The sequence below is a fragment of the Sesamum indicum genome, linkage group LG11 (genome assembly GCF_026168435.1).
Source record: "Sesamum indicum cultivar Baizhima isolate 11 linkage group LG11, ASM2616843v1, whole genome shotgun sequence".
NCBI classification, from domain to species: Eukaryota; Viridiplantae; Streptophyta; class Magnoliopsida; order Lamiales; family Pedaliaceae; genus Sesamum; species Sesamum indicum.
In genome coordinates, this window is record NC_142667.1 from 9,779,452 (window position 1) to 9,792,962 (window position 13,511).

Genomic DNA, 13,511 nt, shown 5'->3' on the forward strand with positions numbered 1-13,511 from the left:
TGAAGGCGATGCCTTGATGCTCTAGTTAATGCTCTGCTGAGACGAGTGTCACCTTTCTCACCCAAGATCCTCAAATGTGGTGATTGTGATTTTCAATCTAATAAGAATGTATTTGTAACTAGTGCAAGCCTCAAGGAGCGTGTGCATGTAATTTACCCTTATTATTATATATATACTCACACAAAGAAAAACAGTCAAATTTACGCATCAATTATAGCAATAGAGCTATTTATTCCATTCTTTAGCATGAAATGATGAAACTCTTAGGAAACATGTCTTGACATGAAATCTTGAAAGAACTTATTGCAGCCAGAGCCAGCAAACTAATTTAAGCACAATATGTTTCTATCGCGCTCCAACATGTGGCACAGTTAAGTTGACAAAGCTAAGCATAACACTAACAGCATTTTGAGCTGCCAAAGGTGCAAAGGCATCAGCTTCATTGGAAACAGAAGAACCGCCTCCTGCTAAATCAGACAACGCCCTAATGGCAATGAAAGGCTTCCTTTGCTGCAGGCACACGAGTGCTACAGCAGCACTCTCCATGTCGATTGGCGTTGCATTAAATTTTGAACGCAGGAACTCCCGATAAGCTGCATTGTCCACAAACACATTGGCACTAACCCCTCTTTCCACCATTACGACCTCGGGAGCCCTTGGTAAACATGTCGAATTCATACAACGTTCCAGCTTCATGCCCTGTATATATGATCATGAAGGTATGATGGAATTGAACTTCAAGAACCTGTTCGAGAATTTTGCTTTTACAAACAAAGGACGAGGTTTCTTTTCTTGTATTTTCCCCTTTACCTCAAGATTCTTTGCTAGTGAAAGGTAGAGAGCGTCAACAGGAACCCAAAACGCATGTTGCCGGACTTCAGGATGTCCATCAACGCTGAATATCTCTTCCGGTTGGTACCATACACGATTCAGAAAGTTATCTGTTGATACGGAGCCGTACGTTGTGTTGTTGTTGTTGTAATCGGAGAACCTAAGGTAGCCAATCTCTCGTGTATAGTCCCCCGCCGACTCTAAGGCAAGTTCATCATCAGCATCATCTCCCCACCTCTATTCATGGGACATTAAGCCATTTATGCAAACGTTAGGAATCAAATGACTCAAATTCGGAAAACCTCGTAGCATTAAGTACGTATTGCCCCGCAATGAATTTCATTTGCATTAAAACCAAGCTTCAGGGCTTCAAAGAATATAGAATGACAAGTTTATCACCATAAGTGACGAGTCAGGATTGTCCATTGTTAAATGACGAGTCAGGAGTGCTGTTAGACCATACAATTTGGACATACTCTAATAGCACGTTGAATGATCATCTCATTTAAAAATTTAAATTATTAAAAATGAGAATTATTTAATATGGAAAATATTATTTTTGGTCATATAAATTAGGCTCGTTTTACTTTTGGTCCTATTTATAACGGGATTAGCAGTTTTAGTGGCATAACTTACAAAAATTAGCACTTTTGATCATCATCTACTTTTCTGTCTATAATTTAACGGTGTGGATCAAGTGCCCAACACGTGGCTATTAAGTATTTTTGATTGGTAGAAAAGTTGGCCCTTCTTCCAACGGTAACAATATGAATGCTCCATTCAGCCTACTTGACTCACTTGTGGAGACATATTTCTTTGTGTTTCTTCTACTTGACTTCAACTTACAGAAATATGGGAATGACGGGATTCCATTTTTGTAAGAGAAGAAAGAAATCCTCCATTCTTTACTCTAATTTCCTTCAAAATTTATTTTTGTCTCTCAAATGTATTGTATTTTCCCCACAGAAATAACTCTAAGCTGGAAAACGCGTCAATTTTCTCTACAACAAAAAATACTTAATAGCCATGAGCTAGGCACGTAGCTAATTGAAAACAAAAAAGTAAATTAAAAATGCTAATTGACCCAACTTATAGACCAAAAAATGGTATATCTCCCATTCAATATTCAATATTCAATATTTGTAACCATCACAAATTTCTCCTTACAATACCTGCCAATTCCAGAGGCCGGTGTGAGCCCAATAGTGTGGGATAGTAACGTCGCCAATCTGGAGTTGAGGATTAGCATTCCCAGCTATTCCGAAGTGCACAACCCCTTCAATATGGAATAAACTTAGCAACAACTGTGTCGCTATACCTGCATTAATCTATACACACAACATATATTCGTGTCTGAAACATTACCAACCAGTCGACTAATTAAGGAAAAAACGGGTGTTAGTATACTGTCATTTTTTACCTCACAGCAAAGTGTTACTGAAACATACCGTACTCAATCCTGACATAACCACAACCACCTTTCTAGTTTCCACTGCTCCAATCCGAAACCTTCGCCCTATTTGAAGCAAAATGAAGGCAGTAAGGATCTGTAGATTCTGATTATCATATCTACCATATATTAATTATTACGTGATTACTTCACATATATATATATATATATATATATATATCAACACAATTAAGTGAATATAAAATTCATGAACTAATTATCCGCCATCACAAATTCTTGTTGACTAATCAGGTACGTGTAAAATGCAATGTAGTCTGTCATATGAGAAAAAGAGCAAAAGCTCCTTGTGAAAAATAAATGATCATATCTCCTATGTTTTGAAAAATAAAGCAAAATATTCTCCGTCTAAACCGTTGATAGTGTAATTTTCTTCATTTCAAAGTACATAGGGGTCATCTGTTATTTTTTTTTAGGAAAAAATGTAATTTCCCCGTTGTGATATGAGAAAATGAGCAAAAAAAAATCCTGTGAAAAATAAAATAGCAAATTATCCCCTGTATTTTGGAAAAAGAAGTAAATTATCCCTTATCTAAACCATTGATGGGGTTGTAATTTGCTTTATTTTTTATAATATAGAGGGATAATTTGCTAACTCTTTTTCATATGGTGTATTTTCTCATTTTACATAACACAATGAAGTAAATTGCATTTACCCTTTTTTTTTACATAAATATTTCTACTCATTTTTCAGATCACAGGGAGGTAAATTGTATTTATCCAATCACGTAATGTTGCAAGTACTACTCCACTAGCATATGATTGGTTATCCTCTTTGATTCTATAAACAATTTAAGACAGTTATGATCATAATTAATTGATATTGCCTAAAGTTTTGATGCGGAAGAATAGGCAAAATTGTAATTTTTGTGCTATAAATATACGGTCGTGTAGTTCTGTAGGAATCTTTTAGCAGTTTTATTCTTTAATTCTAGAAATTTCTTATATTAAGAACAAAAATAGCCAAATTTTGCTATACTACAAAGGAAATTACACCCAATTAAACTGGTGACGTACACTTTTTCAGCCTTTTTAACATATGTAGGCCATTTTTGTCCACAATGCAAAATCCTTAAAATCATAGGACAAATTGTTAAAAAGATTCATACGAGACTGAAATTATTATACCATATTTACAAGACTAAAATCACAAATCCCGAAAAGAATTTTCATCACCTACATACACAACAAAATTGGTTCTTCGGGCTCGATCCTGTTGACAATAAGCTATTAGGCTAGCTTCATTGGAACTTTCGTTCTGTATATGGAAAGGTTTGGTATTTTAGGTCCCGTGAAAAGTTGATTTAGCAACTTAGTCTCTAAATTTATCAATTTTTGGGGATTGAAGACATTTTTGACAACTTCTCAAACCTCGTGAGATTTCCCCAAGTTTAGTTCAAGCAAGGCATCAAATTGGGGGTTTTGCAAATTCCAACAAATAAAATTACTCAATCCGTGAAAATTGCTAAACAAGCGGAGGGAGCATGTGGAAATATGAAAAAGTTTGACCCGAGTCAAGTTTGGTCGAATTAAACCATTCACAGAGTAAGTGTATGACACTTGCTATGTGATTGATTACTTTCCTTAAACTGTATATCTAATCGCACGACAAGAGCATTGCACTTGTTATATGATTCATCCAAATTTGACCGAGTCGGATTCGAGCTAAAATTTACCGTAAGAACATGTATATATATATATATGTACAAGTGAAGAAGAATGGATAAGTAAGGGGCATAAAATGCACAGAAATGATAAGTGGTGTAAACCTGCAAAATCCAAGAAAGGAAGGTGTTGATGAGGCAGAAAGCTTGGAGAATTGAGGAGAGGGGCCATCTCAAAAGTGTTGGGCACTACAACACCCAAATACGGACCCATGCTGTTTATCACACCTATCATCTTCATTACATTCTCAGAAACTGCACCATCTGCTACCTTTCCCATATCCATTGTAATAACCCATCCCAGCAACCCTAATGTTTTCCAAACCATATGCATTCTCTCTCTCTCTCTCTCTCTCTCTCTCTCTCTCTCTCTCTCTCTCTCTCTCTCTCTCTCTCTCTCTCTCTCTCTCTCTCTCTCTCTCTTTTCTGAATTGGAAATGTTGAAAATTCCTTCTCGGGTTTGTCTACAGATGTGGACTAGAGCGAAAAATCTGCATGCATATTTATAGCAGAAGAATAGTATGATCACGTAGCGGGTGATTGTGTAATACCTTCTACTATTATAGATAAATTGTGGACAAAGTTACAAGATAAACAGTAATAAAAAAAAAAAAAAATGCAAGCAATTCCTTGCTATATTGCAAATGAGCAAATTATCCCCTTATAAAAAAATAATAGCAATTATCTCTTTATATTTTTTAAAATATAGTAATTTACCCCCTGTATTTTTTAAAATAACACAACTTACTACCTTAAATAGGAGGATAAATTGCTTTATTTTAACAAATGTTGGGAGATAATTTGTTGATTTGCAATATCATAGGGGTAAATTACATTAAACCCAATAAAATTATGAGCATTTGAAATAAAAATTAAAAGAAAAAAATCAAAATTTGAGCGTCTTAAAAATAGCTTAATATTTACAATTTTACCCTGTATAAATTGCGAAAGTTGGTAATTAATTACGTATAACTTTAAATTTAAATAAACTTAATTTAAACAGTTAAAATACACAAAATTGTAGAATTAAAAAAAATACTTTTTTCAACTTAATTATTTAATAATAAGCTAATAAATACTTATTTGAACATGTGCAAATAGGTCCTCATACGATTTTCGTGGAAATTTTGGTAACATTGAAAGTAAAAGTCGAAAACTAGGAAACATTATCAGCTGGTTTCTGAAAAGTCTTGAGGAATTGTGGTGATTGATTGCGCGGGAGTTTAGGTAGTCGTCCCATATTCTAAGTCTTGGTGATTGATAGCTCTGTCTTGCTTGTGAGTTTAGCTGCTAATGTCATGTTGGTTATCAAAGTCAATTAAGATTCCTATTTAGAATTGTCTTCTACATAAATTAACTTCTAGCGACGGCTATCAAAAAATACATTATTACTCGGGCTCTAAATGCTTTGAATCGAGCCCAACACATCATTGTTGAATTATTATCGAGCTTAAAAAATTGTATTTGAATTTGGTTTGATTATTAATTTGATTGAGCTGAAGACGAGCTTTAATTGGATCCTATCATATATGAATTGAGCTCGAATAATTTGATATTTTTAAGTATATTTATTATTTTTAAGTATATTTGGGGCGGGGGAGGGGGGGAGACATAGTGAAAAGTATAAAAAAATTTCAATAACTCTGTCAATTTAATAAGATTGATAAGATTTGGTTGCAATTAAATTTTGATTTTTATTCGTTTACATATATAAATATATACTTAAGTTTAGATTGGTATTTAAATGAATTTTTCTTAAAATATTTAACATTTCTTATAGAAAAGTAATTTCATTGAAATATTATTTGTAAATTTTTAGTTTTTTAGTTAGATATATTATTCATTTTCTAAATAATTTAGAGCAATTAGGACCACTACATAGTTTTTTTTAAACAGAATTTTATTCTTTTATAATTAATTTTTATTATTAAAAATAAAGGTAGAAATGTATTTTAAAATAAGAGCAAACATTTATGAAATTCATGATTTCATATATAGTATCAATTATTAAAAATACTTAAAGAAGGATGGAAATGTCTTTTCACATTAAGAACATACATTCATAATTTTATATATAATATAGATATGACAAAATATTCACCATAAATTTTAACTATTGAGGCAATAGTCATTGCGCAGATATAATTAATAATTATTCAGCGCAAATGTTTATTTTTAAGAAAGATAATTAGTCGGGAGAAAAATCATATTTCTTCTAGCGATTCTATGTAAAAGACTAGACAGGGATTCAATTGTTCAAGAATGAAATGGTAGTGCAGACACTATTCCCATGTCTCAGCTTCTCTCAACTGTAAAAGGAGACATATAATTGACAAAATATTCGTACTTTTGGCTTCAGAAACATAAATACGTATTGCAGGAAAGGAATCTCTACAAAATTTGTTCTTAGATTTTACAACAAACTCAAGAGTCGGTTCCCTTGTGATCTCTCAGATGTACACATTCAGAAGAGTAGAGCTCTCAGACACACCGTCTTATGTTAGAACAAAAAGAATCAACTAATACTTCAATCATAGATCTATCCGAGAATTTAGCCACTTTAACCATCCCCACACCGGCAAATTTGAATGTGAAATGTGAAATGATCCGTCGTTTTGTTAATCTGCATCAACTCAAGAGCACTAGTTAACTGCATCTCAGGATTCATTTTCCGATTTTGCATCACTTGTCTCACCAAGAGTGAAGCGGACAAACCGCCTGACTTTTATGTTCTCCCCGAGCCCAGCAACAGTTTGCTTCACCAAGTCCTTCACTAGCATACTGTCGTTTTTAATGAAGGACTGCTCCAGAAGAGCCAGCTCTCCGAGCCTCTTTGTGACTCTTCCCTCGACAATTTTCTCCCTAATGTTCTCGGGCTTGGACTGAATATCCTCTCTCTGCATCTCCATTTCCTTCTCTTTGTTACGAATATTTTCTGGGATATCATCAATTGATACATACTGCACTTGCGGGCAGGCAACAACTTGCATTGCTAGATCATCGACTAATTCTTTGAAATTTTGGCTTCTACCCACGAAGTCAGTTTCACAATTAACTTCAATTAGAACTCCAATACGGGAATCGTGGATATAGCATCCAATTCTACCTTCAGCGGCAAGTCGGCTAGATTTTTTGTCGGCAGCAGAGAGACCCTTCTTCCTGAGGTATTCTTGTGCCTTCTCAAGGTCACCTCCAGTTTCAGAAAGAGCTTTCTTGCAATCCATCATTCCAGCTCCAGTTTCCTCCCGCAATTGTTTAACCAGTGCAGCAGAAACTACAGTTTTTGGTGGCCTACATGTAGTAGAAAAAGTATTAATCAATGGCACAGTGGACAACATCTAATCACATGCAAAATTTATTCGGAATGGGATATGCATGTACAAGATCATGGATCTCACACCCAGTATTAGTAGCTGCAATTTGCAGATCATGCAGGCCCAGATGAACTCATTTAAGACACTCACTCATGCAAGTAAATAATCGTATTCCATGTATTAGAATTTTCTTTATATGTTTCCACAAAAAAATCATTGCTTATATATAGAACTGTCAGAGAGCAAGCAATGGGCCAATGTATTAAAGCATTACCTTGCTGCTTAAGAAGCAGATAATTGAGTGATCATTATCATCCATTGCAAGCAACTTATTTTGAACTCTATGAACTTTCTATCTTACCACATGATTGGTTATCATAAAAAATAAGGCAGCAAGTTGCACAAATATATAGTATAACAGATCATATACTTACTCCTCTACAGTTTCTTTGGTTTCAGCAGCTGCAGGCTCCTGTTTTACGGATGCGGGATTTGGTTTAGCAGCAGTTTGGGCAGCAACCTCTGCAGCAAAATCTTGGTTTTTCTTTTCCAAACCATCTCCTAGGTTGTAGCGCACAAATCTCTTGACTTTAATGTTCTCCCCAATCGTTGAAATGGTCTGCTTCACCCAGTCCTTCACCACTATTTTATCATCCTTGATAAATGGCTGCTCCAGTAAGGCAAGCTCCTCCAGCCTCTTCCTAATACGCCCATCAACAATCTTGGATCTAATTTGCTCAGGCTTTGACAACAGATCTTCCTTCTGCATTTCTATTTCTTTCTCCTTATCAACAATCTCTTTTGGAACATCTTCAGTACTAAGGTATTGTACTTGAGGGCATGCAGCCACTTGCATGGCTAAGTCCTCAACCAGTTCTCTAAAAATGTCACCTCGAGCAACAAAATCTGTCTCACAGTTCACCTCTATTAGGACACCAATCCTGCTATCATGGATGTACGCACCGATTCTTCCTTCAGCTGTGGCCCTACTGGCTTTCTTATCAGCACTAGCTAAACCTTTCTTTCGGAGGTATTCCTGAGCTTTAACTATGTCTCCTCCAGTTTCTGATAAAGCTTTCTTGCAATCCATCATTCCTGCTCCCGTTTCCTCACGCAACTGCTTCACAAGAGCTGGTGATATACCAACTGTAATCGAGCATAATTAGACTTTAGTGAGCAGAAAAAATTTCTAGAAGGCGAATGGACAAAAAGATAAGAAGCTATAAGATACCAATTCCAAGTAAAACAAACTAGAGTAGAGATATAATAATAGTTATTTTTATTTGGTCAGTTCTGCATTTTCTGAGCCGAAGTTAACATTAGCCAAATGAATGACTTTAGATTGATGATAAAATATTATGGGTCCTTTTGACGAGTTCAAAACTAAAAGAGATCCTCAGTGGTGTTTCAGAGTATTTCGTCTCCAGTCTAGTTTTGCACCTAATTCTTTATGATTTAGTTAGATCTTGGTTATCATAAAGCTTTCATTCTTGCGAGGAAATGAGTTCACATCTTAACGGATGGCTCCATAATCCTATTCAAAATGCACCAGATGATACAAAATAATTGCCAGTAGCAAGGATATGTTGGAGTTTTCTCCGAATAGAATTACCTAAACTGGAGGGAGGGAGGGGGAGAGAGAGAGAGAGTTGAATCACAAACCTGTGGATTTGGCTTCAATTTGTGCACTTGAGCTATCACTACTGTCATTTTCCTCTGGGTTAAGTGCAGAAGCTTCTTCATCTTGTGTGACAGAAGGCTTGGCATCATCTGTTAATTCACTTTTGTCTTCATCTTTTGCTATTACATCATTAGCTGCCTCAGCTGTAACTTCTTCGACAATATCAGGCGATGTTTCATCAGTTAATTCTCCAGATAACTGTTCCCGTCCTTCATCCTCAGCACCAGCAACTGACAAAGGATCTCCAGATAAGTCAGGATCACTTTCTGTGGCAGAAGGAACTTTGGTATCTGGTTCCTGACTTATTTCTTCATTTGTTACTACTCTGTCATCAACTGCACTGTCTTTAGCTTCTTCAATAATCTCAGATGAAATATCAGCTACTTCTCCAGATAATTCAGATTCTTCCATGTTTTCTTTAGCTTCAGTTGGAGAAGGTTCCTCAATTATCTGATCTTCAGTAGGTGGGATTCCGTCATCGCCAGGTATAACAGAGCTGGCTTCTACTTCTTTGGTACTTCCAATTTCATCATCATTAGTTTCAGAAGTCTGGGGAATTGTTTCTACATTCTCTTCCTTGGCCAAGGCTACGGACAAAGTGTCATCACTCCTGCTGACCACTTCATCTATATCCTTTGCAACTTCCTCTGCTTTCCCAACCACTTCTTTTTCATTTTCCCTTTCATCTAAAAATTCGGAGATGACTTGGTTGCTCCTAAAAGCTAGCACAAAAGGGTTTGTTGCTGTATGCACCACGCCCTGGCTGAGCTTCGCATCCAACTCCCCAATAGCTTCTTCCTTTTTCATTGTCAATGTTACCTGTCCTCTAGTAATGCGTAATACTCGAACACTGACTTCTTGCCCTACTTCCAACGAAGAACCACCCATAATGTTTCCGAACCCCTCATCAGCTTCCTCTGATGTAGGCAGGAATCCTTCCTCGCCTTCAGGAAGAGAAATGAAAGCACCAGCTCTAGTTAGATTTTTTACAGTCCCCTCGAGGTCTTGCCCCTTGACGAATTTCGAGCTTTTCTTAGTCTCCTCTCTCTTCTGATTGAATCTTTGATTAGTCTTTCGGGGAGGTCTAGATTTATCACTGCCGCCTGGAGCATCTCTCTGTTGCTTGCTGGAGTCATCACTTTCGCGCATGCTTAAAGCTATTCGGCCTGTTTCCATGTTTGCTTCTAGTAACCTTACTTTCACCTCTTGTCCAACAGTCACTACACTAGCAACATCCTTCACGAAGCTATCACTCAACCTAGAAACATGAACAAGCCCATCAGTGAAAGCGCCAAAATCAACAAAAGCACCAAATGGCTGGATTGATCTAACTTTTCCAGTAAAAGTTGCTCCAGGAATAAGTTCTTCGTTCTTCACGGGAGGCATCTCACTCTTTCTAACAGGTCTTGAACGTTTAGATTTAACAGAACTGATATCTGACTTAGCAGACGAATCTCCACTAGTTTCTGCAGCATCTGTCCCATTCACTGAAGCTTCATTATCTGCTGGAGACAAATCTGCCTCCTCGACGGCAACATCAGTCCCAGAGGCAGATGCTATATGAGTTCTTAGCTTGGGCTTTAGAATACATCCAATCCGAAATTGGGGAAACAACCTAATTGATGTCGACAAAGGTAGTATATACTTTTGGGCTGGTAATGCTTCTTTGTTAAGCTTTCGTGGGATGCTGCATCTAGATAAAAGGTTGCTCTTTTTTGTTATAAATGCAATACCAGGACTGAGCGGGACGTTGTTGGTGGAACTTGGAATTACAGGAGCCATGTTGAGGTGTAACAGGGTACAATCACCAACAGCAATACTCCCTCATCAATTCAATCACCTGAGACACAAGAGGTCGAGTAAAGAAGACTGGTGATTCTACCTTGACGCAGACCAGGAAAATTAATGGCTTTATGGCATAGATAGTGCAAAAAGTGGAAAAGTGACAAGTTAAAAGTAAAAAAGTTGAGTTTCGGAAATATTAATTAGAAGCGGAAAAAAGTGAAGGCAATGAGTATTTGCTCAAAACTTTTGGTGTATATTCAACTCATTCATGAATAACCACAATGCCACTTAAATGGGAGGACAATTTTGAATTACATCAATAATTATGAGAGCAAAAGGTCCTACAGAAGTTCTACATATCTACAGAAAACACACAAGCAGGAAAAAGCACCCCCAATACCAACTATGTTAGCTATTAGCTTTAGCTTCTACTCGCTGAAAATTGAAGAATTATAAGCATAAAAGCACTTAAGTTTTTCCAAAACACCCCGTTAGTAAGAATCAAGATAGTCAATGTAATTTCCAAAGCCATAGTAATGGAAAAGGGCTCAAGGCACTGACTACTAAGCTTTGCCATTATATTTATAATTGACAGTTTCACAATCTTATAGGGAATATATTATTTAACAAGACCTGATTTTAGCTCACTTCAATTTCCTAAATTGTTCTTGAGATATCCAAATTAGAGCCTACTTTACACCAATCACAAGAACATTCCAGAGACCTCACACACACACGCACACAAGCAGATTACAGCTTTAATGAAGAACTAACCATCACTATGAAAGGAACTCACAACTTTCATGAGTCTACTCCAAGTTCAAATTACTCAACCAAGATAAAATGCAAAACCGCTCAACATACTCAAAATGAAACAGAGTCCTCAACAAGGAGTTAATCACTAACAAGAAAAGAAACCCATAAACTGAAACAGCACATTCGTTATAACAACACCTACAAGAAGAAACAAGAACCCATTAGAAAACGATAATCCGAAGCCCATGTGCAGAACAGAAAGAGAAGCCTAAAGGATGCTTAAAATCGATAAAGTGTTCCAGGCATAGATTATCATGCAGTCTATGAGGGACACAATAATCAAGAAACAGAACAACAACAACATTGGCCATGAAAGAAATTCACACCTTGAGATTAAGAGAAGTATCCCTGAAATAAGTAGGAAATGAATCCCAAGTTGGAGGGGTGTAGCTGAAGTGGAAGTCACTCCCTCCACACTTACTTTTGCCTCCGGTTATGGCTAATGAGAAAGAGGGAAATGAAAGGTGGGGCTTGAAATCCTTATCTCAAAACTATTATCAATTTATCATCTACTCTTACAGTTGTGTCTGTTTTCTTGGTTTCTTTTTTCTCTTTCTTTTTGTCTCAGAGGCCTAATGGTCATGGGCAAGTTCTGTTGGTTGGGTCCTTTGGGCTGGCTTACAATGGGTTGAAGTTCGCCACTACCAGTCCATGTAACACTTCAGTTTTCCTTTAAATTACAACAATCTCTTCCGAGATTTGTTATAAATACTAATACTCTAACGTAGTTTAAAAAATTATAAATATTTTTTTAATATTTGATGAAATTATGTAATCTTTGAATGGAGGTATGAAATTGTCATCTTTGTCTTTACTGTAAAAAAAATTAAAAAATTATCAAAAAAAATTGAACGGGGTGAATAAAAAAAATTGAATGAGAATGAAAATTTTTTAAAAATTATAAAAAAAATTACCAACTTAGTCCATAAAAAATTAAAAATTTTAAAAAAATAAATTAAAAATCATAATTTTTAATCCACGGTAATATTTTTGTCAGTTCACCACAAAAAATGGATGAAAACCTAATGGATTGGCTAATTATTAATCAGGAGGATATTGATAAAATCAACAACGAGATGTTCGTAATTAAGTCAAATCTCAAGAGAATTCATTGTAATTTATCCATTTCTTATTGGTAATTTTTTTTTTTTTTGAGATTTAGTTTTGATCACTACCATGAGTTCAGGCATATTTTAATAATCATAATTCACTTCTTTTTAGTTTTTTGTTTAAATTTTGATAACTAAGGCTATAAAAGGAAGCATTTTTTCCTCGAAAAAGGATAACGAGTTTTTGCAGCACACATACCCACAAAGCACTAATTGTTACAAGTGCTACTATAATCATTCCGTCTCACCTTTTTTTTTTTTTTTTATGCAGTTTCTATTTTTTTTAACTGATTATTGACTTGAGTCTTGGAGTATCTTTTAAAGGAATCGACACAAGTCTAGACGTGAAATGAGCAATGGAAGGGATAAATAAGATATTAAAATGGGATCATATCTCACGTCAACTAGACTATTCTTCACTTGTACACCAACGAGCTGGTACAAGCCAAAGGGTGAATACCATTATGAAATTAGTTGAATGTCCTAGTTTCAAAAGCTTTCCTCCAAGAATGGTTTCTTTCTTTGTCCATACAAGAGCAAAAATATTCTCTGTACAGCAAATCCACACAAAACGCAAACTTATGTCTTTTTTAGCTTTGCTAGAATCTCAGGAAAGCAAGACTTCTATGAACTAGAAAATGTTTTAGGTTTCTTAAGGAAGCCTTGAATGAAGTTCAATGTCTTAAACGATTTTCAAATACGACTCTTAAAGAATTTCATAATGATTCATGATTGTACTGTACTCTTTTAATATTTTTCGTTTAATGAAATTTACGTTTAACGAAAAAAAAAATAAGAAAGAAGGGAGATATAAGAGAGTGAGGAAGACGGGCCATCAGCTTT

At 35.7% G+C, this 13,511-nt stretch overlaps 2 protein-coding genes across 4 annotated transcripts; both read right to left on the bottom strand.

Annotated features, from left to right (window-relative positions):
- Positions 1-211: 211 nt before the first annotated feature.
- LOC105173534 (Phosphorylase superfamily protein) lies at positions 212-4,439 on the bottom strand. Its single transcript, XM_011095313.3, has 5 exons — positions 4,069-4,439; positions 2,280-2,347; positions 2,004-2,159; positions 811-1,068; positions 212-699 (listed from the first exon to the last, which is right to left on the bottom strand). Exons 1-5 carry the CDS (start codon positions 4,295-4,297, stop codon positions 346-348), a joined length of 1,065 nt encoding a protein of 354 aa, XP_011093615.1. The 5' UTR covers positions 4,298-4,439; the 3' UTR covers positions 212-345.
- Positions 4,440-6,310: 1,871 nt separating this feature from the next.
- Positions 6,311-12,054, bottom strand: EMB2726 (elongation factor Ts family protein). Of its 3 annotated transcripts, XM_088875688.1 has the most exons (5): positions 11,886-12,054; positions 11,650-11,697; positions 8,940-10,798; positions 7,712-8,423; positions 6,311-7,254 (listed from the first exon to the last, which is right to left on the bottom strand). In XM_088875688.1, the coding sequence occupies exons 3-5, from the start codon at positions 10,738-10,740 to the stop codon at positions 6,621-6,623; spliced, it is 3,147 nt and encodes a 1,048-aa protein (XP_088731814.1). In that variant the 5' UTR covers positions 10,741-10,798; positions 11,650-11,697; positions 11,886-12,054; the 3' UTR covers positions 6,311-6,620. The 3 variants fall into 3 exon arrangements, with proteins under 3 accessions (XP_088731814.1, XP_011093617.2, XP_088731813.1); XM_011095315.3 differs by lacking the exon at positions 11,650-11,697; XM_088875687.1 differs by lacking the exon at positions 11,886-12,054 and having other exon boundaries at positions 11,518-11,656.
- Positions 12,055-13,511: the final 1,457 nt, after the last annotated feature.

Excerpts from the sequence above, each read along its gene's own strand:
- LOC105173534 (XM_011095313.3), bottom strand. The coding sequence starts at position 4,297 with ATGCATATGGTTTGGAAAACATTAGGGTTGCTGGGATGGGTTATTACA. Across the intron at positions 1,069-2,003 it reads CCGGCCTCTGGAATTGGCAG|AGGTGGGGAGATGATGCTGA; the intron begins GTATTGTAAGGA and ends TCCCATGAATAG. Across the intron at positions 700-810 it reads CACTAGCAAAGAATCTTGAG|GGCATGAAGCTGGAACGTTG; the intron begins GTAAAGGGGAAA and ends TCATATATACAG.
- EMB2726 (XM_011095315.3), bottom strand. The coding sequence starts at position 10,740 with ATGGCTCCTGTAATTCCAAGTTCCACCAACAACGTCCCGCTCAGTCCT. Across the intron at positions 8,424-8,939 it reads AATTGAAGCCAAATCCACAG|TTGGTATATCACCAGCTCTT; the intron begins GTTTGTGATTCA and ends GCTCGATTACAG. Across the intron at positions 7,255-7,711 it reads ACCAAAGAAACTGTAGAGGA|GCCACCAAAAACTGTAGTTT; the intron begins GTAAGTATATGA and ends TACTACATGTAG.